The 26,497-nt window shown below is 31.6% G+C and overlaps 1 protein-coding gene across 4 annotated transcripts in view; it reads right to left on the reverse strand.

The window, feature by feature from the left end:
• Window positions 1-2,663: 2,663 nt before the first annotated feature.
• Window positions 2,664-26,497, reverse strand: part of LOC118193617 (GPI alpha-1,4-mannosyltransferase I, stabilizing subunit-like) — a 30,884-nt gene continuing 7,050 nt past the window's right edge. For 3 of the 4 annotated variants that reach the window (XM_035364730.2, XM_035364732.2, XM_035364731.2), the window contains 4 exons: window positions 22,327-22,459; window positions 14,161-14,362; window positions 9,219-9,280; window positions 2,664-2,819 (listed from right to left, as the gene is read on the reverse strand). In XM_035364730.2, the coding sequence (XP_035220621.1) occupies window positions 2,685-2,819; window positions 9,219-9,280; window positions 14,161-14,362; window positions 22,327-22,459 (532 nt within the window). In that variant the 3' untranslated portion in view covers window positions 2,664-2,684. Of the gene's footprint in view, window positions 2,820-9,218; window positions 9,281-14,160; window positions 14,363-22,326; window positions 22,460-26,426; window positions 26,487-26,497 lie in introns of all 4 variants that reach the window. The other variant, XM_085813838.1, reaches the window with a different exon arrangement.

A 26,497-nucleotide genomic window follows, 5' to 3' on the forward strand; every position in this document is an offset into this window, starting at 1 on the left:
AATTCCCTGACTTTTCCCTGAATTTTTTGGTCAATTTCCGAATTCCCTGACTTTTTCCGGTTTTCTCGGTAGCAGGGCAACCCTGCAAACAGGTTGCCTCTGAAAGTAAAATTACAAAGTTCAAATAGAAGACAACCAATAGTTCAAATAGTGGACAACCTGGGTCCTTACCGCCCACTAAAGGGCGTTTCAGTTTTCATAGCGGAGCAACCAAAAGCCACTGCGATTACATATTAACCGACTAATTGTTGACCAGTCAAGATTAGTACAACGGTCAGACTTATACAGGGCATTTGTATCGTGACTGCACCCGACTTCTTTCGTGACCATCTGACCAACGCCATGAGACGATAAGGATGTCTTGCATACCGAATTTGATAACAGCGCAGCTTGCCAAAAGTCGTGACCACGCGACAGAATTTAAGTGCAAAAGTTTTGTTCATGTGATGTAAGTGAGGCTACTAAATCGTTACGTAATCGAAACTAAAGTCAGTGCGTAGTTAGCTCATAACTTCTAACAAAATATCTCAAAGAAAAAAAAAAAAAAAAAAAAAAAAAAAAAAAAAATGCTCAGTTATTCGCCAGAGAGCATCTCAAGATGGGTTACTAGAATCTGTCGCAATATTGTGCCATACACACTATCCAACGAGGCAATGAAGATAAGTCAATTACGAGAACATCTTTCTTCAAAACATTCTTCATTATATAAAAACTTTCAAAATCGTTCAACTATCATTGTGCCATTTAAATTGCTGACGTGATTTTTGCACAACTTTGCTCAATTTGAGGCGTAGAATTGAAATATGGGATTAAACTGGCATTTCATTTTTTAAAAAATCTGGTTTTTAGTCAAATACACATGTCAGAACAATGCTAGATATATTTTTAGTCACGCTACTGATATGAAAAACGCAGTAAATTGGCCAATTGAAAAAGGAGATATACTAACTGATCCAGAAAGTAAGTACCACTTGGATGTTAAAAAAGATTAGTCATTTGTTACCTTTTATATTTAATTACAAAAAAATCTACACCCCTTAAATTACTTTTCGACGTATTTACCATCAGCATTAAGGCATGTGTCGTATCTTGGCACTAACTGCAACAAATTCGGAGAATTTGGCCACCCGCGACGTGAACCAGTTGTGGATGTTTACATAAATTTCATTATCACTTGCAAAGTGCAGGCCGGCAAGAAATTTCTTGAGAGAAGGAAACAAATGGAGAGCTAGGTTTAAACTATAAGCAGGTTGACAGAATTCTTCCTAGTGAAATGAATCAAGCAGCGCTATTGTTACGTGTGTTGCATACAATCGCGCGATACCCACCTTTGTTCTGTGTCGTGCGGCATAAGTTCTTCAGTGTCTCGCAGAAGGCTGCAGAGATGACTGTTGTGCCTCACTTCATTTAGTCCACTTACAAAATTTTTTGACAATCCCAGAACACGGTGTGCACGATTTTTCTCGAAAAAAGAGGTGGGAAATAGGTTTTTCGGGAATCAGTACACCACCATTCCAGTGACTACTGCTTTGTTTCAGGTATCTCATAATAAATGTATGTTTCATCGCTTGTGACAATCCATTAAAAAAAATCATCTCCTGTTGTATATCGCTGAAAAAACTCCAAGGCTGTTTCCATTAGCATTTTCAGAAGCCATCGTAGCATTCCAGTTTTTTGCAGTACAAATGCTCAGTCACAATTTTGAGTATTAAAGATCATAAAACGTTGAAATGATCGAAAATGCACTGTCAAATCAGAAATCATTAATCGCCTAATGGAACAAACTTTCTCGTCAACCAATTCTTCGATGATCAACGACGGAGTCCATTGTACTCCTCGACTGGACATTTTCCCTTCCTTCGTTAATCCACTTTCCCCCTTACATTTCTGCATTCTCTCTGCAAGTTTCACTTATGTAACAATAACGCAATCAAAAACTTGATATTGGCCTTTAGTTTACAGCTGGCAGGTCGATCGATTGTTTTAAACATGATTAATGACAAACATTAAAGTAAACAAATAAAATGACTAGGCTACTTTGTTTTCAAAATGTCCGATGTAACTACACATGCATGACCTTTGTCCTATCAAATGCGCAGCAGATATGCGGAAAAAGCACTTTCAGGATCAGGAAACGGGCCCAACACATTTTTTTTTAAGTCAAGGAAAAGCATTTAATTATTTTTCACAAACACCTTACATACATAAACTGTTCATTTTAATTGTTATTGCATTATTGCTTTATCAAAACCTTTTATAGCAGAGCACTGATATTACATAAATTAAAATCTACTGAATACATAAAATATAATAAAATGAAATATTTCTTTGATTGCTATCTTTCTTTCTTTCTTTGATTGCTAAGCTTTGAATGAAATAAAGTGACATTTAGGTGGAATTTTTTAAAATTTCATTGCATGCTAAATGACTTAACAGTAATTTTTTTGAATTATTTTCTGAAAATTAGTAAAGTTCTTTACACTTAAATATATTTGATTACAAAAAAACTGCATTACATTTAAAAAACATAGTTTCTTACTGCATATCTGCAAAAAAAGCACTGATGTTATTTGATAAGATGTGGCATTTTCATAGTGATAAAAATAAAACAATGATTCGCTATGTACATTTGTTATATATTTTTATAGAAAATAACAAATCCATTTCTTTCTTTTTTTTACAAATCAAACTTTAATGCGAAATAGTACATGGAATATATACATAGTTGATAATCCTACTGCAAGCAGAGTTAGATATAAAACTGCGTTAAAATGTTCTTTGCACCCAACAGGTACCTGAAAACTTATAGAATGCATTTCCTAAGGGAACAAAGTAGGATAAAAATACATTAAAAATTCCTCAATATTTTTTTTTCCAAATTAAATATACGGAGGCCGTTCGCAAATTTTTAGACGATTTTGCTTTGCTATTAAAAAAATTGTCTGCTTGGAATTTTTTTTTAATTGCAGATATATTTTTTAAAGTATAAATTAGCATCTGCTACTTGACATTTTTGTTTTCATGCAAAATGGCGCTTTTAAAGAAGTAGTGGATGGAAGGCTACGTTAGTCCTCTTAACAAAGAAATTTAGTCCTATCTAGTTATTAAAAAAAATTTTATAAAGCCATGAGTTTTAAATATCTAAATCTATGACAGATAATACTGTCAACAAGAAAGGAAGGGGGAAAACAAACTGAGTGTCAGGCTTCAAGTGGAAAAATTCTTCAAAATACCCTCCCCTTTCAAAAAAATTGAATGTTGCAAAGGTAAGATTTTTAATGTTAAAAGAAAAGCCATTAAGTCAAAGGACAGTTGTAAAATTATTAAAATGCTGAAAGCCAACTGTAAACAAAGTTGTTAATGCTAATTTGAAACTTAAAAGGGTGAAAAATCATAATATGCATCATCTTTCTCCATGATATATCACAAAATGTGCTGCAGAATGTTTTATCAGAAGCATTTATCCAGACAAAAATGGAAAACTGTTGTCACAATAGATAAATATTGGGTGTATTTAAATGATTTAAAAAAAAAAAAAAAAAAAAAAAGGATCCAGGTACTATCATCAAAGAGGAGAAAAAAATCTTAAAACATGGTTCAGAGAATCTAAAGAAAGTTTTCTAATGGGATTTATGATTATTGCTGGTTTTTCATATAAGGGCAAATTAAAAATAAAGAGAGTGGAGAAAAATGTTAAGATGAATTCCACATATTATCAGGACCATATTTTATACCCAGTTTCCAAATGTGAAATACCTCCTCTTTACACACAGTGCCATCATCAGTAGATCTGCATCAAGACAAAGCAAGTAACCACATGTCAAAATCCACTGTTAGTTTCCAGGAAAAAATGGGAAAAGAAGCAGGTATCAAGGCCATCGTACCCTTCACTCATATCTCTACTAAATCGCTGGATATTCATGGATTTTTGCTCTTTTAGACTTCTAAAAAGCAAACTGTCCAAACGTCGACCTACAACCCAACCCTCCTTGGACTTTGGAAAACTGTTCAAGCGGAATGGAATAAAATATCTCTTCCGATACTAAAAAAAGGCTTTATTTCATTGTCTTGAAAATTATGGTGTTGAAAGATAGTGAAGAATAAGGGTTATCAAACAAAACATTTAAAACACAATTTTAGCTAAATTATTTCTGTAAAGACAATGAAAATCTTCTAAAAAATGTGCGAACAGCCTCTGCATACTATATCAACTATAAAATTGTTTTATGGTTATTTAAATTATCATAAATTGCACTAGTTATGATTTGTTTGAAAGAGTACAGTACCTACTGCTTATTAAAATCACCTTCATTCCAAACATACTTGTGTTTGTTAAGCAACTGACGACGATTTGTACATTGCTAATCATGATATCAATTTTAAACATTTCAAGTAAAATAATAACTACCAACTAATTCCAAAAATAATAATTAAGAATTAATGCTAGAATTATACTGTTTATGCAACTTTGAAATTAGTTTTTTAATATTTTATAAAAATATTTTTATAATTATGTTCTTGAGAAAATTTTATCTTTTAAAAACAAATATCTTGTCTTCATTTGCTTCATATTAATTCAACACCATTTTTTCAATTTTTTTTTGGCTTTTTTTTTTATCAGCATCTTTCAATTCAAGATTTTTTTTGGAATTGGCAGTGCTTTTCTAATCTTGATTGATGATGCCAAGTCATTTCTTTTTTTCTGTATAACTTTCACTGTCAGATTCTGCAGTTTTTTTAATACTTTTATGCACATACCAATATTATTGTGGACTAACATATATATTTTAAAAATGAATCCTCATAACTTACTTCACTGATGTCGGGATCAGTAGCTACAATTTTTAGTTTTTAGATTCCTCGGAGGCTTTTTCTTTACAAAAACCACATTTTCAAAAACTGATTTTAATAAATTCTAACAGATTAACCTCCAGCACTGATTATATTATGCATGGACTTTTAACAGAGATATCAGCTAACTTATCACTTTCAAATTTGCATTTTCACAAAATTCAATTTTGTTCAACATTTTCTGAATATATTTTCTGTAATAACATTTGAAAGCTTTTATTACCCTGATTTTATTTACCCTGATCTAAAAGCAGAACGTTAGAAACTGTTAATGCACAAAATTGAAATTTATCTTTTGGTCCCACTGGTCACAAAGATACCAAAGGTTCACTATTCTAAGAGTTTCAAATGTAAACAAATGGTGGCCTTGTTAGGGTTAGCACCACATAAACTTTTAAATTGTCAATAATTCTACAACTATTGCATGCAGATTAAGTAAAGGCATAAAAACCTTAACTGGAACATAAGAACAGCATAATTCAATCACTTTTAAAGAAAAAAATGCACAATTTATCAAAATATATGAATAAAAAACAGTTCATTGAGCTGGATGAGAGGGTGAGTACTGTATATTCTGGCATATAATGCCCACTTTTAATAAGAAAAATAAAATCAAAATTTATGGGTGAGTGTTATATGCCAGATTTAAAAATAAGAAAATGATTAGCTTACAAAAATTAAATTTCTACATGTACCCAAGTGTTTTTATTTAAAAGAAATGACATAACTTATGAACTTAAAAAAATTCATTATGAAAAGTTCATCATATTCATCTTCTGCTGTATCGTCAAGTAAATCATCACATTCTGTTTCATCTTCACCATCACTGTTACTCTTATTTATAAATAAATAATCATCTTCCATTCCATCTAGATTGTCAGATAGTTTTTAAATTACTTTTGATTACATCCACTGCAGACAACGAACTCTGAAAACAGTGTCTCATATGTGCAGGGTAGGAAAAATTCAGTCAAAACCATTTTACTGAAGCCCTACATACGTGAAAGATAAAGTCAAGGTAATATGTCAAGTGGATGAACTATGCAGAGCTTTGATAGGTACAAGTAGGAAATTCTGGTACCGAAGAAATAGTCTTTTGCTAATCTGAGTTCTTTAAGTAGCAGAGATGAATTTAATAAATGACAGTTTTTCTATTGATGAACATTTATTTGCTTTGTTTCCTAGAAATTTGAATGCAATAAGCATGAGTTTATTAATCAATGAGTTTAATAAGTGGCGGGTACTGTATTTAAAAAGAGCAACTTTATAATTTTATTTTATAAAAATTCTGAAGTACTTTTGCATTATCCCACAGACCATGTAAGTTGGCTACCACTGAACTACAACCATTGGCAGACCATTCCACCAAAGTAGCAGCAATTGTTCCTGAAGAATTCTGAAAGAAATGATGCTTCTTTATTTAATAAACAATCAGAATTTTATCTGCTTTGTAAAAAAGCTTTCAAGAAATTTTGCTATTTTGTCAGGCTTTCTGATTTTACCAAAGCTCTATTTAGAACACTATGAATATAAACTTTGTACGGGTAATTGTTCCAATCTATCACTGTTTTGTCGGCCATAATCAGTTGACCACATTGTGTCCATTAATGCACACTTTTTTTGATGGTAGGATCACATAATTTTTAAGATAATACAGTGTTTGTTCTTCTGTAGAAGGCAGGTCCTAAATTTTAATCATTTGTTTCAAGGTGGAAGAAAAACATACAGCAATCACAGTTAATTAATATGTGTATTATAACATCAAAATGTAGCTTATTGAAAATCAATCAGAGATGCATGAAATGAAACTGCAGATTTTACGAGTATATTGCTATGTAATGCTTATCCATATTTGCCTCTAAAGTGCACTACTTGAAGACAGTTTCAAAGCCAACAGGGTAATACACAAGTACTAGTTCTGATTTAAAAGCTCAGTTCATAGTTGAAAGTACCAAAGCCAAAATCTATACTTATTGGACACACTTTTAAAAAAATGCAAGTTATTTTAGAAGATTTGTTATTTTTTAGTAATTTACTAAAAATTAATTTTTGTTATAACTTGTTAATCAAATTTTTTAATAAACAATAAATGCAAAGATTAATGTCATTTCATAAAAGGTTTTCCACAACAAAAATGTTTTATTTATCCATATTATAAAGAATTATTTTTCCAACTACAGTAAATTCTACCATAGATATCAGCTCTGAAATTGTCCTTTATTCTTCTCTATGGTGATAACTCTTTAACTCAATCGCAGTCATAAAATTTGTATTAAGGTTAAGGTGACCACTAAAATGTCTAATTTCATCATCAAACTAAAATATTTTACATATTAAAAAAATTAAAGGGCTATATTTCTAATTCTTATTATAATAGCAAAAGTATTTTTAATTAAAACCTACATTATTTCTGAATAATTAATTTTATTTTTTTAGCGTGGTGTAAATTATCATACAAGCTCCATTCAGCAGATTTAAATGAATAGTTTAAATGTTATACAGCACTCTTTAAAATGAAAAGAATGACACACCAAGTAAAACTGAGGTTTAGGAAAACAAAATCTTCGTTAATCAGTGCTGTTTTTTGTAGGAAAATAATAAACTAATAATAACTTAATAAATTTATCGTACTCCTAAATGTTTATACAGGATGGGGCAGAGCAGTATGCTTATTTTGAAATTTAATAAAAGAAAATGTAATATATATATTTAATTCTTTGAGCAGTATCAAGTACAAGATGTAAAGTGTATGTTCATACTGTTTTAAAGATAATATCAGGCAGACGGCATCCATAATTGTAAACACACTGCGTTAATCAAACTTGGAAGTTTCGTTCAACTATTTCCAGCACATCGACAGGCATGTTGGCTAACATTGCATTTGCCATCCCGGAGCTACAATTTCTTCGAAAAAGGTGGGGGTAGGCACAACCAAGAAACCGAGCCATAAAACTTTAGCCCGTTTGGTTCATTTAGTATCATGGAGTGGTGGAAGGAGGAGCAGGCATTTGCTGTCGAAGCATATGTTTATAACAGTCACTCAATCACTGACATGCAACTTTCATTCCATGCCCATTTCAATATTGTGCCCGGTGGTTGTCTTTCTGGTCAGCAATCGATTGTTTCGTGAGTATACAACTTCAGGGAAACTGGTGATGTGAAGAAGAGGAAACCCAGGCTTCCATGAACAACAAGGTCACCACAAAACATAGACATGGTAAGGTTTTCTGTTTTGTGATTTTCTAAGTGCTTTGCTCGGAAATATGCTGCTGCTGTTGTGTTATCCACTCGATCTATGAGACAAATTCTTCATGAAAAACTGAAATTTCATCCATATAAATTGGTTATAGTGCAGGAACTTAATCCACGTGATTTTATTACTAGAGAAAATTCATGTGAAGCACTTCTTGCAATGCCTGACAACACGCTTGTTTTCTTCAGTGATGAGGCATCGGAATCAGTAAATAAGTAGAACATGTGCTATTGGAGTCCTCATAACTCCAGACAACTTCATCAATGTCCCCTACATGCAGAACATGTAACTGTTTGGTATGCAATATTGCGAGTTCGAATAATTGAACCACGGTTTTTTGACGAAAACAAACAGGTCATTTCAGTGACTTCTGATCATTATGTGCACATGATTGAAGAGGAGTTCTTGCCAAAACTCAACAAGGTGAATGTGGGAGATGTATAATTTTAGCAGGATGGTGCCATGGCACATACAACTCGTGTGTCAATGACTGTTTTGTGCCAACACCCCAGGATGTATCATCATTTTGAGAGGCAATTTGCACAATTTGCTAGAGAAAATTCATGTGAAGCACTTCTCGCAATGCCTGACAACGCTGTTTTTTTCAGTGATGAGGCATCGGAATTAGTAAATAAGTAGAACATGCGCTATTGGAGTCCTCATAACCCCAGAAAACTTCATCCAATTCATAGGTAATTCTTATTTCTCAGTAATCTTTCTCATCACTTTTAAGCATATAGATATAGGCATCCGAAATTCAAAAACATTTAGGAAGAATAATAATCAGTGCACTACTCTAAGAATTTAATAGTATGTATACTTTTCTGAAGGTTATACTACTGATGGTAGAAGTTCAAAATACTACTGCATAATTTCAGATTAAGCTACATAAAAACTTTTATAAAAATTGAGAAAGGAATGATTTAATAAATGATAAAATAATTAGTATTTGAATTCAAATGTCAATTTAAGTTTTATACTTGTGCTTCTGATAACATATTTATTATCCAATTCCAATTCTTATCATAAAATATTTATCAAATGCTGTAAAAATTACAAATGCCTTTGAAACATGACTATTTTTAAAATTTATAAATAAAAGTAAAGCTCTTACATGTTCTAAAGTTTTCCAAGAACCAACTTCAGTATCACCAGTAGTACATGTGGAATCATTACCTGAAAAATATAAATGCCTTTTTTAAATGTAGAATGTATTTTGAAATTCTTCGGCGAAGGGGTAAACTACAAAATTAAATTTTCCTTAAAACTGTCTACAGGGTTCGTACTCATTTTTGCACACAGAAATTCTAAGGACTTCTAAGGACCATTAACAAAAAAAAAAAAAAAAAAAAAAAAAAAAAAAAAAAAGAGGACCTATTGGCAAATGGAAGCTGAATAAATTCAGTTAAAGCTATTATCTATGCCTGAAATTTACTTTTGTAATACCATCCTAAGAATAAAATAGATCCATAAGTAGGATGCATTATTATTAAACAGAATTATAAAACACAATTGAAAATAAAATCAACTTTAAATCAAATGTATCAAGTAGTATTGAATATTTTACACTTACAATATTTGGACATATTTGAAAGAAGATTAAGTGACATTTAATTTATGTTTTACTAACAGTTAGCTTCATACTGATTTTTTTCTTTTGTCTCATTTTGTCACATACTTTCTCAGCCTAGAGGTTTAGTAAATAGTAGGTAGATTTTATGTCAAATGGCATAAGTTAAAGTAAGAAAATCATAATCAGCATTATTCGTAACAGAAGATTGGCTGTTGCCACTGCTGCTTCTTTCTTACACAAAGACCTGCTGATCAGAACAAACCTGAAAGCCTGATGTATGTACGGTTTGCAAGGTTTAAAAGTTAGTTGTGTTCTCTATATCTGACGCAGATAGTGCCATAGCTTCGTATAGAGCTTCTGGGGTTGTAATCCAGTTAATATAGTTTAAGGTACCAATAAGCCACTAAAGCACCAGAGGCGACGAGTTGTTTTGCATTATTTTAAATCTCACTAGATGCAAAGAATAAGTTTTAGATATATATATATATATACATATTTTTTTTTTCATTTTCGTGCTGTATTTCATAATCACGTTAAGGCTTAATGAAAGGCAATAAATTGCTTTAATATGCAGAGATAATTTTAAGGTTGAGCAGTTAGTTATAAATAATTAAATTAGGTAGTTACTCTTAGTTATAAATTAACATGGCCAATATAATTTTTTTTTAATGTTTGTTAAAAAAGCACCATTAAAATCCCAATCTAATAACATTTCACATTTTAAAATACAGTAATTTGTGACAGTGATTCATAAACAATATTAGGATAATTACATATTAAAATCTTCAAAATATTTGTGTTTTGTAACAACACACAACAAAAACATTTTTGAGTCTTTTTAATTTGAAGCCTTCACAAACATTTTAGCTAATATATATCAATTTCCCTTTTTTTAAGCATATTTTCTAAAAATTAGAAATTGGTTTCAGTACACAAAACAATTTTCTCCCTAATTTCTGCATGCTTTATCTCCTAACTTGTCAGTCTCTCAACAATGTACCTATGAGGTTTTGCATGATCTGGTGAAAGTTAAATACTCCAAACCCCTGACAGACACAAAGCAAATTATCACTATGTTTGAAAGTAACTACAAAGTCAAATACAGGTTTAAATAAATCTCTTATTTAAAAAAAAAAAAAAAAAAAAAAAAAAAAAAAAAAAAAAACTTAAACCATAAAGGCACGTTCTTATGCTAACAAAATAAACTTATACTAACAAATTCAAATGCAACGATAACGCAAAGAGGAATAATTGCAAATTATCAAAGCTGGCAGGAACTAATGCAGCGTGCATGCACGCCAAAGCCAGAAACACTGCCTGAAATTATAAAGAACTGGTTAATTTATGTAATAATAACTGTACATATCTTTGAAGAATTATTATCTCTTTTCTTTTTCTTTCTTCAATACATTTCCATTTCATTTTAGAATTTTTGGATTTAATTAAAGATATCTGTTATTCTAAAAACTAAATGCACAGAAAAATAATATGAACATTCAAAATAAATATAAATGATACATGGTAACGCCCAGTTACGGAGCCAATGTGGCCGGATTTTTAGAATTTACTGACCCACCAAGCAAAAAATCTAGAAATAGCAAAACTTTTAGAATTTAGGACAGGCACTGGCAGAAAAAAATAGGAACGCACTAAGTACCAGAACTTAGTATCCACAGAGATTGCATCAGGTGGGAAAATGCCTAGCACCAGCCCTGCGTATGATGAGTTGAGACATACAAGATGAATCTTTTAAATTGTCAGTTTTCAATTTCTTTATACATGGAAAAATTCTTGTCTGTCCACGTGATAAGATTACAAGCATTTTTGATATTTTCCACGCACCATTCCAGTGAAAAGTAGAGAAAATAGAGGAAAAAAAAAAAAAAAAAAAAAAAAGATGTTAAAAAGACTTCTAGTGTCAGAAGTATAACATTCAAATACTATGTTTCCATTGTTCTTCCAAAAATTCTCCAAAAAGTAAGAAATTCACCATAAACTTTCCGTAAAATACACCCATTACGTGTTAATACCATGAAGACACTTTTCTGGCATATTCTAGAACCTTGGGTTTATAAATCTTGTCTTCAAATGCTTCTAAACTTTCCAAGTTGCAATGCCTAAAATCCTAAAGAAAAATTATCCCTAACAATCCTATAACAATGAAATGCCAGAAATATTTTGAAGGGAAAGAATAAAAGAGAAAAATGTGTTAAAATCATTTTATACAGAAAAATGATGCAAATTCTGAGAAAACTGCATGGGAAAAACTTTAACCATGAAAAAATTAAAAAGAAGATATTTTTTATTAATTACATAGCTATTTTGCTTTTGCTAAGAATTATTTCATAAATTTTGCTTTATTACCTTATTTTTCAGATTCAAAATATTGCATAATAAATCGCCAAAACAGAAGGTAATATCACTGTATAATATTGCATTGAAAAATAAAAATGTTTCATTTTAATGCTATTTCTCAAATATGATATACACTGGTGTGCAAAAATTAAGGACGAAGTCGAAAAATTAGCATATCAGCTGAACGAAGAGGCAGAGCGGACAGAAAGACCAATCAGGAGATTACGTAAGGTGATGTACGGTAGCACATGTGCAGATATGCAGGTAGGCGTAATGGGGGAGTGTCTGAGTAGTATAAAGCATGTTGTTGGTGTAAGATCAGTATTTCTGGCAAAGAGATTGCACGCCGTATAGCAGTTAAAATCACACCGAGTTGCCGCCTCAGCGAAAAATGGCGAATAATCAATCTGTTAGACGACATCCGGATGCTTTTACCCGAGGTCGAATCATTGGGAAGTTGGAAGAAGGCCGCAGTGTGACAAGTGTGGCTGCAGAGTTCGGAATTGCTCACAGCATCGTTTCACGACTTTGAAGACAATTTCAAACTACAGGAACAGCTATCCGGGGGTTTAGTAGTGGTCGTCCACGAGGAACCACACCCGCAGATAACCGGTATATTGCCTTACAGGCCAGAAGAAACAGGCGGCAGACAGCGGAAGAAATCGCTAGACACACGACACAGGCGACCGATATCGCGTTTTACCATGGCCAGAAGACTGCACGGTGGTGGTCTGTTTGCACGACGCCCTGTACGGTGTGTACCTCTAAAGCCTGCCCGTCGGAGAAGGTGTTCTCTGTGGTGCCGGGAACACCGGAATTGGAGAGACAATGAATGGGGACGAGTACTCTTTACAGATGAGAGCAGATTCAGTCTGAGTAGCGATTCTCATCGCATATTCTTCTTCCATATGTGTGTCTTTTTAGAGGCGCTATGGGCCCGCAGTTCCTTTTCATGGATGACAATGCAACATGTCATCGCACAGTAGCTGCCGAACAGCTCTTAGAGAGTGAGGATATTGAACGTATGGATTGGCTGGCACGATCTCCGGATTTCAATCCCATCGAGCATGTATGGGATTTTCTAGGCAGACGCTTGGCACCTCGTACCTTACCACCAGTAACGATTCCGGAACTTCGATTGGCGCTGCAAGACGAATGGGCAGCAATGCTTCAACAACTCATTGACACCCTCATTCTCAGCATGGGCAGACGCTGTGAAACCTGCCTAGCAGTCAGGGGAGATCATATCCCCTATTAAAGACCGAATGTTTCTTGCTGGACACCCATCACAGGGATGTTTCGGCCTTCAGTCGCATTGCGCTCCATGCTACTTTTTCAATAAAGCTTCTTTTTATCCCTCTGATTTCTCTTTTAGTAAGTGTTGTTTACATTACTCATGTCCTTATGTATTGGGGATCTTACGGTATTAAATGTGTTGATTTGGAAAGCTTTTGTACAAAGTTATATTGAAAAAACCGTCTCGTCCTTAATTTTTGCACACCACTGTATATTATCAATACATTATCATTTTAATGATTTTCAACGCTAAAATGTTTTCAATGCTAAAATCGTTGAAAATTTCCCAGACCTCCCCCCCCCAAAAAAAGTTTCCTATAGAAACTGATCTTAAAATCGCCAAAATGCTGGTATAGAACCGTTTAATAAAAGAATTCACATCACCAAAAGTGAAACGTTGTGAAAAGAGCTCTTCATTAGAAAAAATTAAATAAATTCGAAATGCTTATGTTTCACTTTTTGCCCAGAATCTTGAGTATCAAAATGTTTGTATTAGAAATACGAACAAATTATAACCTATTCCACCCATTTAAAAAGATAACCATATTTATCAGTGAATCACTAAAAATATTCCTCCAAAATGCTAATTCACACTCAAAATGAGTCATAAAAACAGGCAGAAATTTCAGATGATTAAAATTATGGACCTTCTTCCGATTTTGGCGCAATTAAGGACTTTTAAGGTCCAAAATTCGATTCCAAAAAACCTAAGGACTTTTAAGGACCATATGAACCCTGTGTCTATATTATTTTTAATTAAATTAATCACACAGATCATCAAGATAATTATTTTACAAAAAAAAAAAAAAAAAAAAAGTTAATTATAGCTCACTTGTAACAAAAACAGATGGTGGTCTTAGCTCTATCTCAACAGTTTCTCCAAGAATGTCACATTCTTGTGGCTTTATGTATCTTACATGAAATGGAACATCCACATTATGAGAGCCATTCTTTGAGCATGAATAAAGTTCTATATACAAAGGTTGAGCATTATAAGCTGGGGTTTCAGTATTAATAAACTGAATCTGAGGAATCTATATATATAAAAAAATTTTTTTTGTTATGCTATATAAAATCTTCTGATACATTAAATTATATATAATAATTTCATAAAGGTTGCACAATGCATAATAACATAGTTTTGATCTTGCTATCAACAAAACATAGGTATAATTGACTATTAAAAAAAAGATTTGACTACAAACTGAGACTATTGCATTATCTGCCCAACACCCCCACAAAGTCTAATTTTTTGCCAGTTTAATAAATGAAACACAGCAGCCACTTTAAAAAATGACAAAGATCTGAATGAATGTTATACAAAATAATAACAAATTAAAATTTAAAAAAAGCAAAAACATCTATAATGAAGCACTGAAAATTACATAAAACAACATCCATAACGAAACGCCAAAAACTACACAAAACAGTCACAAATTAACTAAGTTAAACATGCATAATAACGCACTTAACTTTCTCTCCCCCCCAATCTTTTTTTAAGCTAAACCATAGTGTACAACACTATGGTTTAGCTTAAAAAAATCAGAGAACTGTAGAATTCTCAGCATGCACAGCAACTTGATATAGCTCTCCATGTACACAACCTATTTTAAATTTAAAAAAAAAAAAAAAGAGAGAAAGTGAGAATTACACTTATTCGTAGAAAACCATTATCCCAATCATCTAAGAACAGTTCATAAACTACTTTCTAACTACAAGATTTCAATAATAATGTAACATTGGAGATAAATAAAAGCTGGCCAAATGCATCACTTTATATGTATTTTATTACTTAAATAATAATAATGAAAAGTGGCTAGTGCATCGCACAGCTGCACCACAGGTCCGGGGTCTTATCCCCAGGCTGGGCAAGGTTGAGTCAGCCTTTCATCCCTTGAATGGGTCAATACAATGAGTACTAAGTTCGCTTGGAAACTAAACACCGGGGGTACTGCAACAATCTGACCACTTGTCCAGGGCATATGCTGATGCACTTTGGGGCCCAAGGTCAAGAAAATAAATTTCAGGTTACTGCAGGCTGTGGCTCATTAGGGCTGTTGGCCACTGAGTTTAGTTTTATTAATAATGAAAATCAATCTGGACTTTATACATCCAATGGATACTGTTCAGGTATGTGCTTTAAAATCTATTTAAAACAGTCTTTTTGCTTTTCCTCCTAACCTTTTCCCAAAGATAACCTAAACAATCCGATCGCTTGTAAAATAAAACTTTATGGGATAGCGCACTTTCTACCACTGAGCAAAATGCAATATTTCTTTAAGAATACAACCCTTTCCCTTTGTTAGCAACTCCACAGTTGCATTTAACAGGGGGAACAAAAATTCATATGCTAATCACAAGCATAAGCCTTGAATTCCAAAACTGCATGCATTTATGGGTTGCCAGATAAAATACATTTTCATAAAATTCTGGGTTCTCTACATCAGTGGCATAGTGCTTCACTTGATAACTCTTGCCATGGTTAATGTGGATAATTTGATTTACCCATTTTAAAGTCATAATTTAAATAATAAAAATTTGTAACATAAATAATTGTAATCACCATTATTAGATATTTTTAAGTCAAATTAATGAAATATTAATTCTATATAATACAAGGTGAATCCAGAAAATATTTATTTGGTAATTAAAAAAATATTATAAATAAGCCAATCAACACATTTTTATTTTTGAAGCATGTAACTTCTTGCACATTATGTCAAGTTAAGAGTTGTATTGCAATGACTGCACATTTATTTGCATTGGTAATAGAAGTGAACAGAAAATTAGAACCCTTTCAAATGCAAAATGAGAACTGTCAATCAACTTTTGCACAGTAAAAACACTTGACCATGCGAAATTCACCATTAAAGTCACACAACATTTTAGGTGTATCAGCAATGAAAAACTGAAAGTTTTTCTATATATGTCATTACATGTTATGCATGATACAGTTATTCATCATCTCAACTGTCTCCCATCAAACCACTATATTCTGAGACAGACACAGTTTACTCTTTATTAAGCTCATGTTCCATGGTTAAACAAGCAATGAAAAAGGCAAAAGCATACTGTGAGGCACTGAACAGCCTAAGGACAATTATTGAAAATTACAGGAAAGACCTCTCGTGTAACATGACCATTTTTTACGATGATGCTTGGCACTTTTTGCTGCATTTATTATCACTGCTTCAGAAGTTTAATAAGGGAAGTTTGGGAAAATCAACAAATAGTCTCAATCTTACCTCCATCAACTATTGTCTTTTTATTAAATTAATATATTTTGGGATAGAATTGTTTTGTTGATGCATGGTTTGGTTTATTTGAACATCGAAAAGCACACACAGCCGCCCAACCCATATAGGATATAGCATCGTTGACTGCCGTGCCGAAAAGGCCCAGTTTCGAATCCCGGAGAAGGCATGGATATTTGTAAATGTATAGTATCGCTGCGGCATAGAAGACCCTCTGACCCATCTCCCCGGGGTGCTCTCCATCAAAATTGGGGGCAGAACTAAGCCAAATTTACACTGTCACCTGTTAAATACTCAAGGCTGTTGCCAACAACAGGCACAATCTTGCACTCCTTGCCACAAGAAATAACAGCTTGAGCTGAATACGTCAAACCAGTGAGCATAAGCAACAACAACAAAGCACACACAGCTATCTGTCTAAGGTAAGGGATACCTCTGTGGAGGACTTTGTATGGGAACTGGCTCATAACAACATTACCCAAGGGAAAAACCACAAAAACAGCCAAGCAAGCCAACCTGTTTGCCTGGAATTGAGCTCAGGTCGAACTAAGAGCTTTAGACCACTTGGCCATTATGGGCCCTTTGCAAACATATGTTTCAGAAAATAGTAATTGCATGTCTGAATAGACTGGCAGCAAAAGTGTATGACAAAAAAAAAAAAAAAAAAAAAACTCTGTATGATAAATGCTGCAATGTTGTAGGTACCTATCCGCTTGCGTAAAATAAAGCTCAAGTTATGCATTTTTCACACTAAAAATATGTCCTTAAACTAACTGCTTCTTTCTTTTATTACCATGCACTGCCCTCTGTTGTGTATGGAATTAATTTATCCAGCTGGCAGTTAGAAGTTATATGCTTTAAATCGTGGTAAAAAGTAGTAGGCTATTGATATTTTTCTCAACAATTAGCTAGTAGTCTCTCTAGTGTGATGCTTGAACTCAAATACAGTGAGAATAACTTTCACCAGCTACATTTGTTTGACTAGGCCTAAGTAAAAGAGAATGTAAGAAATTATTGTATTCACCCATACAAGCTTTTACAGTGTAAATTATTAGTACATCCAACTAACTTTTTGGATATGTTACACATAAAAAAATTCTTAAGATGACTTATTAATAATCATATCTTAAAAGGCATATATTGCAATTAAAGTAATATAAAACAATAATATAAAACTTATTTTTGCTTACACATTGTTAAAAGGGTTAATTACCTTTTAACAATGTGCATATCCTAGCATATCATGATTATTTTTATTACATACAAAAATCATCTAGTCATTATTTAAATAAGAGTGCATTTAAAACATAGTAGATTCTCTCATAGTAACCACTTCTGAATGTGATTAATATTTCTACATAAAAAGACAAACATAAGTACTGAATAATACCTCTCTGAAATGAAAATCTTTAAAGAACACAAAGATCTTTTTGATGTTGTATGTGAACATTTTACAAAGACTTCAAGGTATTTCAACTGAAAACTTTAAATTTACTATTTATGAATTAAAGCTATATCCAAGTTATTTAATTAAAAGCTAGTGACTTTATGAAAATTTCTAAAGCATAAAGAATATAAATTCTCAACAAATATGCCCTAACTTTAATTGAAAACACTGAAAATTAGAAAAATTTTACAATTTAATGTATTCCTTTTTATGGCATAGTTGAAAGCTGTAAAAATAGCATTCACATCTGCATAGTCCCCATTTTTCAATGATCCATTCTTTCAATCTCCATTTAAAATCAAAACTCACAACTCGGTGAATAATCTGCCCTTAGAATCTATTTCACTATTTTGTAAATTAAAAGGTTTTGTTTAATTTGTCATATTTCTTTCTTTGTGGGCAAATAAATTATATTACTTTACATTTATATACATTCGCATATGATTTACAGGATAATGCAGTACAAAGTCTGAGATCCGAATCGTTGGGACTTTGATGATTCCAAAAAATTCTGACTTCAAATCATCAGTTAAAATCTACTAAAATGACATGTTGACATGGCAAAATCAGATCAGACAAAAAAATACTAATGCTAACAACCACTCACCTAGTACCTAGCTCGTCATTAAAGCATTTTTTTCAAACGGGGGAGAATGGGGATAAGGAAGAAGAATTAGCTGCACTAGAAGGTACTTTTGCATACCATACTATCTGCCACAACCACAAGTTTACGTCTATAGATTGTACATCCAAGCTGCTTCAAGTGGCATTTGAGCCTAAATTTACATGTGCTCAAGGCCGAAGCAACAATATTAAATGTTTTTATGCCTTATTCTATAGGAGCTTTGCACAGTGATTTGAAAAAAAAAAAAAAAGTTTATTTGTTTTAATCTTAACTGATGCATCGAATTACACAAAAATCAAACATTTTCCAATTTTCCAATACTTGTTAAATTTACAGATTGGAGCTATGGAATAAGAGCAAAAATTTAAGAATTTAAATCTTTACCTGGTGAAACATCCGATATTGTCAGCAACTATTTAACACCTGTCTTGAAGAAAATAATTTAAAAGAAAAGTTATTGGTCTTTGTGATGATAATAAGAAATTCTAAATTTGGAGAAACTGATAGACATGGAGAAAGTAATGTTTTTGTTAAAACTGAAATGAAACCTTAGGCATGGTTTAATTGGAGTCGGATGTTTAGAGCATATTATCCATAATATTAGAAGAACATCAGCTGATATTTTGCCAACTAATATATAGAAATGATTATTTCTAAGGTATAGTTTAAATCCTATAATGTTAGAGTAGAAACAATGAAAAATTTCTGCAACTACTTAGAAATCCATTTTTCAGTGATACTAGGATATTCACGAACAAGAGGGTTAGCATTAGACTTCCCACCATTGAAAGAGTACTCAAAATGTTTTTTACTGCTGAAGTCTTATTTTCATCCTAAGTTATTCCAATAAACATTAAAAAAAAACTTAGAACTCTTGAAAAACTTGAAGAGAATAGAGTTAAAACAGTTAAAACAGCCCTTTTTTTCAATTAATAAAATAATATCAAATCATAAAATATTGGAAATAAATATATATGACGAATATGTTTATCTTAAACAATATATCACAGAAGAAAAAATATTGGCCAGATAAATAAAAAAATAAGGTATGCCCATTTCAGTGGATGGAAATCATTGCATATTTTAACAAAAACCAGGTTCCTTGTTCAAATGTTTCAAAAACTGCAGAGTTTTCCTTTTGGCTTTTTGGCACTAATGCTGCAACTGAGTGAGTATTTAGCATTATGAATAGTTTTTGGACTAATGATAAGCTTTGAAGTACACTCTTTGAAGAACATGTTAATCACCAAAATATATTTTGATGAAAATTGCATGGATTTTTAAAAGATTAAAAAAATATATATTTTAAGAAATAAAAGGCTGCTTCATCAAAATAATTTAGAAAGGTTACAAATTTATTATTTTGTTTGATGATGATACTATGTTTTGATTCATTCTTTATTTATTGAAAAATATTATACATCATTATTAAAAAATAAAACAAAAATTATTTATTTTTTTATACATATATAGATGTGTGTATTATATATACATAAAGTACAAAAAGAAACATAGTAATAAACCAGTAGGAATGGGTATTTTTCTACTTATTTTAATTTTATTTATATATTTATTGGAATGATGGTCCCAAGGTCTGGATATTAGATGATTCCGGATATAATGTATGTCCAAATTTCGGACTTTATACTGTATATTTGTTTCTTGAAGATGAGATTAATACTCCGGCTCCTAATCAGTCAAATAAATTTGGGATACCTTTATAGAGATCCAAGTAACTTACACTGATGCATTACTTTTTTCTTCATACTGCCACAGCACTTGAATATTATAAAATGGGATATTAATGAAAATTAAGTGTAAGGTGCAAAGGAATTATCTAACTTGCACATATTCACTCTTAGAAATATTAGATACTTCTGACAGAGATATAGTACATATTCATTATTAATATGAGTTTGGCAAATAAAAAAACTGACAAATTTTAGAAGCACCAAATATTTTATTACAGCTTAGAATTTGAAAAATTTACTTCAAAAAAAAAATCTTGCTTGAGCATGCTTTGATAATCGCCCTAGATTAACTGAAAAATTCAAGATAATGCTGCTTTTACATTCATACACAACAAAGTTAAAGAAATAATTAATAATACTTTTTCATCTTAATAAAAAAAAGCAATACCCAAAATAAAAATTAAATAAAACAGTTTACTAGCATTATACAGTATGTACTTGGACAACAGAATAATTTTTTAGGCTCTACTCTTATATGCGCCCTAATTTCACCAAATATGGAGATATGTGTTCTGTGCTGGTTTTTGGTGCGATTGCGTGTTGTATGGCAACCCTGTTGACATTGAAAAATCTTTTGCTGGAGTGGTTTAATTGCTCATTGGTTCATGTCGTGCGTGTTTTGAAATGGCCTGTGTTCCAATGATAGACATGGTGGCAAGATTTCAGTTGTGTATTTTAGATTGTGTGGAAAGTAAATTTAGTATTAAAAGGTACGATGTTGGAGTTGTTAACGAGTTTTTCGTTCACGGGCATCTTTATGAGGATTGAAGTGTATTTTGGAATTTCTGCGGGACTTTTAAAATGAAGTCTGAAATGCGGAGCTGCTATGAGAAATCGGATGAAGAAGATCGTGATAGTTTTTGTGTGGACTTGCAGTCAAATGGTTGCTGGTAAAGCATGCGGCTGTCAGCAGAGTTTAAGATTTGGATTGTGGTTTTGGTGTAGTAAGTTAACTTTGGAGGAAATTTTTATCATTACTTTCGAAATTTTGAATCTCAGAAAGACATGTGATATAGCAAAATCGTGGCAGTTCAGAGATGTTGTGTGACTGGCGAAATTTAATTCAGGAATGCATGATGGCAAGTGCATTTTATTTTACTGTTTTTATTTTGTAGAATGTTATGTTCACTGCTTTTTTACTATGAATTTTTGTTGTTATTGTTGTTTTCTGAATTGTTTGTAATTTAGTTTAGTTTATTTGGTTGATTTGTGTGAAATGCCTAGATTGTGCAATTTGCAGATGATTTTTTTAAAGTTTAAACAGAATGCTGTGTACATGGTATTCTTTGAAATTTATTATTGTTATGTTAATTTATTGAAGCGAGGTGTGCATAATTCATAGATTCCTTCGCTACCTAGAATGTGCAATTTGTAGATGTTTTCTGAAGTTAAAACATATCATTGTGTACATGGATTCTTGTCAAATATTTTTGGTTAGAAACTTTACGTTTTTGCAATCTAAATTTTTTGTTTTGGAATTTTAGCTTAAATTGTGTCTTCAAAATGCGGTTTTTGCATCTGCGAAAACCGCATTTTTGGACACATTTTAGGCTTAAAATTCGAAATGTAGACAAAAAATTTAAGTAGTAATATGGCAGCGTAGAGTTTCTTGCCAAAAACCTGAGGGCGCATATAAGAGTAGTTCCACCTTTTATTACATCGATTTTCATGTTGTGTGTTTAAAATGCACTGCAAATGCAAAGTGTGCAACTATAGAATATTCTTGTTACTGAAATGGAAATCCATTTATTCACAGCACTGAATGTTTATGAAGCTTTCAGAGCAATTTCACTTTTTAATTAAATTAAAAGACACTTTTTTTTTTTAGCCAGTATTATGATTTACTAGAAAGTTATAACAATATTTTATGTTTAAAATAATTAATTCTTAATATCAAATGGATAACAGCATAGAAAATTACCTTTATTTCAAGATTACTTATTGTTCTTGGAATCTGATAAGGATCTAAATATATTTCTTTAGGAAAATTTTCCTTTATTAAGAGCTTTGTTTTGCCTATTACCCCATGGATATTTATGCTGTATGATAAAATCCTATAACAAAACAAATATCTAATTATCATAAATTCATTAACTTAAGCAGTTCTATTACAAACTGTATTTTTTTTACTGTATTTTAGTAATGATTAAAAAAATAATAAATTTGAAATATAAATAAAATTAATTATGTGCTAGCATTATACAATACGCACAGAATAACTACCCATGGGACTAATAAAATTAGTCACTTGGGTTTTTTAATCACAATCATCATGATAACCGCAATAAACTTCAGTTGTTTAATTTTCTTTTTACATGGAGAGGCACTTACAAATAGGTATCACTAGGAATTAAGGACAATTTATCAGTCATTCAATCATCTCATAACTGAAAACGTTATTCAGGATACACCGCAGCAGGGACTTATAGTGTGAACTTCGAGAAATAAGGCTGTCCATCTCTCTCGTGACGTCACGACAAGGAGTACAAGGAAATCTCTCTCCGGCATTCGAAGCAAGTGAACCCACAGTGCACTATTTTATCAGTAAAAGCTAATTTTATGTTACTCTGATGTAAATTAAATAGGAGATTATTAAATAAATGATACTATCTTAACATTTATTATATATCATGCTTTAAGACTTCAGATATCTGAGCTTATTTTTCATAATGCTTGATAAAAATTTTCACTTGGATGATCAATAATTATTTATATTAGTCTCATTTTATTTTCCATAGTTTGGATACACTTTCCAACACTTCATAACGCGAAAATGTTAAGCTTTCGAACTGCAAATGAAACATTGCATATTATTTTTCATTCATATATAAACGTAAAAAATATGAATAAAAAGAACATTTTAAAAGAACCAACTTTTTTAAATAATATATAATTTTTTTCAGTATGGCGATAAAATGAAAGAACTAGCATTTTCGGTTATTACATTTATTTTTTAAACAAATTTAAGTGTAAAAGATCTTTCATAATAAACTAAATATTAAAAAGGAATACAGTCAAAAGTCGTTAATCCGGACTCGTCGGGACTTCGTCGATTCCGGATTATAGATCATCAGTTTAAATCTCGTAAGATAGCATGCAGAAATTCTAAAATTAAAAATATGAAACCGTAATTTATGAAATAAAGAACAATTATGATCTAAAGGGTACTAAAATTTCCAAAAAGAAAAAGCTTAATATTTATTTGTTTACTTTATTAAACATTTCTTTCAATGTAAGTTGTTTAAGTTTTGCTTCGTTTCATGTGATAATACTTTCTCTTTAATTCTATTAAACAGACATAATTTCTTGTTCAGTTACAAAGCTCCGCTGTTCAAGTCCTATAATTGCTGTGTCGAGAACACCGACTAATTTGTCAATCAAAATTTTTTCGTTTTCAATAACCTCTGTCACTTTCTTCGCTATCGGAAGCGACTTATAATGACGAGGAACTTGTTTTAAATCATATCAAAGAAGGAGCATATCGAGATGAAATACTACACTTGGTAAAGAATTATTAACCTAAATAAAATAAAAACATCTGCGCTGAAGATAAGGATAGTGCTGACAGATCAACTTCCAATTCATTACACGCCCGCCGCGGCGTTCCCCCCGCCGAGCAGCGTGAAATTGATAAACAGATTTTGGATTTCAAAACATACTTTCGCTTTAGATCCTTTACATATTAGCAAATATATATCGGAAATTCTGTTTGATATAATCGAAAGTTTAAGCTTACTTTTATAAAATTGCTCTTACAGTCTGCAAAAAATAATAAGCCGGATCCAATTCGAAAATTAAGGAACAACGCAATCATCAACATTAACTGAAATAGATAATTAGATAATTTTAGCTTATACATCCATTATACATAAAACGCGCACGCGAAAACGTATTCTGCACTTGCGCACACTCATATGTGCAGTCGTAAAAGGTCTTACGCGCACGCGTAAACGCCTATGCGCATGTGTCAACGCGGCGCATGCGCAGAAAGTTTTTAGTTTTGAGGTCCGGATTATAGATCATTCCGAATTATGGGTGTCCGAATTAACGACTTTTTACTGTATTTCATCATTTATTTATCAATATAAATACATTAAAATTTATTTTTTAATGTCAACATTGTTTTAAACTGTCAAATGGTGAATTGTTATTACTAAAATAATTATTAAACTTGCAGTAATCCAGATTCTTACAGAATAAAAACCAAAGATCTATTTTTAAACTATTACAGAAAATCATTTTACTTTAATTTTGTCGACTGTCTTTATGAAATCTTGATATGTCCACATTAGAGTTTATGATCATAATACAGTACAAAGTCTTTAATTCGGACTCGTCGGGACTTCAGCGATTCCGGATTAGGGGTTTTTCCGGAGTATAGATCATCAATTTATATCTGGTAAGATGGCATGCAGAAATTATAAAATTAAAAATATGAAACCATAATTTATGAAATAAAGAGCAATTATGATCTAAAGGGTATCAAAGTTTACAAAAAAATAGCTTAATATTTATTTGTTTACTTTATTAAACCTTTCTTTCAATGTAAGTTGTTTAAGTTGCTTCGTTTTTTGTGCTAATACTTTCTCTTTAATTCTATAAACAAACATAATTTCTTAATCAGTTCCACTGTTCAATTCCTGTAATTGCTGTGTCGAGAATACCGACTAACTTGTCAATCGAAATTTTTTCATTTTCAATAACCTCTCTGTCCCATTCTTCACTATCGGAAACGGCACATCGAAACATGCTTTCGCTTTGTAGATCCTTTGGCAGCTCCAGAATCAGAAACTCTTTTTGACATAATCGAAAGTTCAAGCTTACTTTTTATAAAATTGCTCAAACAGTCTGAAAAAATAATAAGCTGGATCCAATTAGAAGATTAAGGAACAATGCAATCTGCAACATTAACTGAAAGAGATAATTAGATAATTTTAGCCTAGCTTATACCATCCGTTATACATTAAACGCACATGCATAAACATATTATGTGCCTGCGTAAAAGCGCATGCACAGAAAGTTTGTAGCTTTGAGGTCCGGATTATAGATCATTCTGGATTATGGACGTCTGGATTAAAGACTTTTTACTGTAGTTAATTTCGTAGCTCTCTAGATCGAAAGTTGTGCCTGTAACTATGTGTGAGTTTTGATTCTTTGGATTACTTATGTGTTGAAAGGAACACGCTGTAGAATTATGTTTTAAATTTTAAAATATGCAAGGTAGATAGCTGAGGTTCCCACATCTCATTACTGAAGTGCATGCGGTAGAGCCTATATTATAACAGGAAAGTGCAATGATAGTATAGGATACCAGACGTCCCTTGCAAAAGCACTTCATTCTCCCAGTATATTTAATCTTTTTTAATTGTTTATTCTGCTGTATCCATTTAAAACATCATATACTCTATAGCTTTTCAAAAATTTATCATTTTACTAATGTATGAAGTTTAATTTAAAAAACGTAACAGAAAAATTTTAGGGAAAAAAAATTCTAAGCTTTATAAGCGACTGGTGTAAAAATATTGTTTTCAAGTTTTGTTTATATATATTTAAAAATATAATATTAATTACAACTTTCACAATAATTTTGAAAATATGACCAAAAAAAAGTTTAAAAAAAAGGTAATGCGAAAAACATAAATTTGAATTTTTAAATGAAAAACATTATTACTTTTAAATCTTTAAAACGATAATGACAAGTACATTAAATATAAAACTGAATTAAATTAGATATTACAAATCATTTAATGCTATATGATTAATATATAATCATAATGCACAGCATTTCAGCAATACATGAAACAAAATTTACTACACATTAAATAATCCTGTAGTGTTATGACTTAATTAATTTATTGTTTACTTTTACATTTTACACTAGTTATAGTTTACTTTTTAAATATTTTACACTAGTTTTTCAGTGGAAATCATTTTGGCTTTAAAAACAAACATATTAAACATATAGAAAACTTAATCTAGTTTTCTTTAAATATCAATAAAATCATAGTAATGAAACCTCACCCTGTTGTTTTTAGTCGGAATGAAGTCCTTCCGTTTTGTCGCACGTATTCATTTTCACATCTGCATCAACA

This window comes from Stegodyphus dumicola, chromosome 3 (assembly GCF_044657685.1).
Source record: "Stegodyphus dumicola isolate Sdum_Otavi_A_Nest chromosome 3, ASM4465768v1".
NCBI lineage: Eukaryota > Metazoa > Arthropoda > Arachnida > Araneae > Eresidae > Stegodyphus > Stegodyphus dumicola.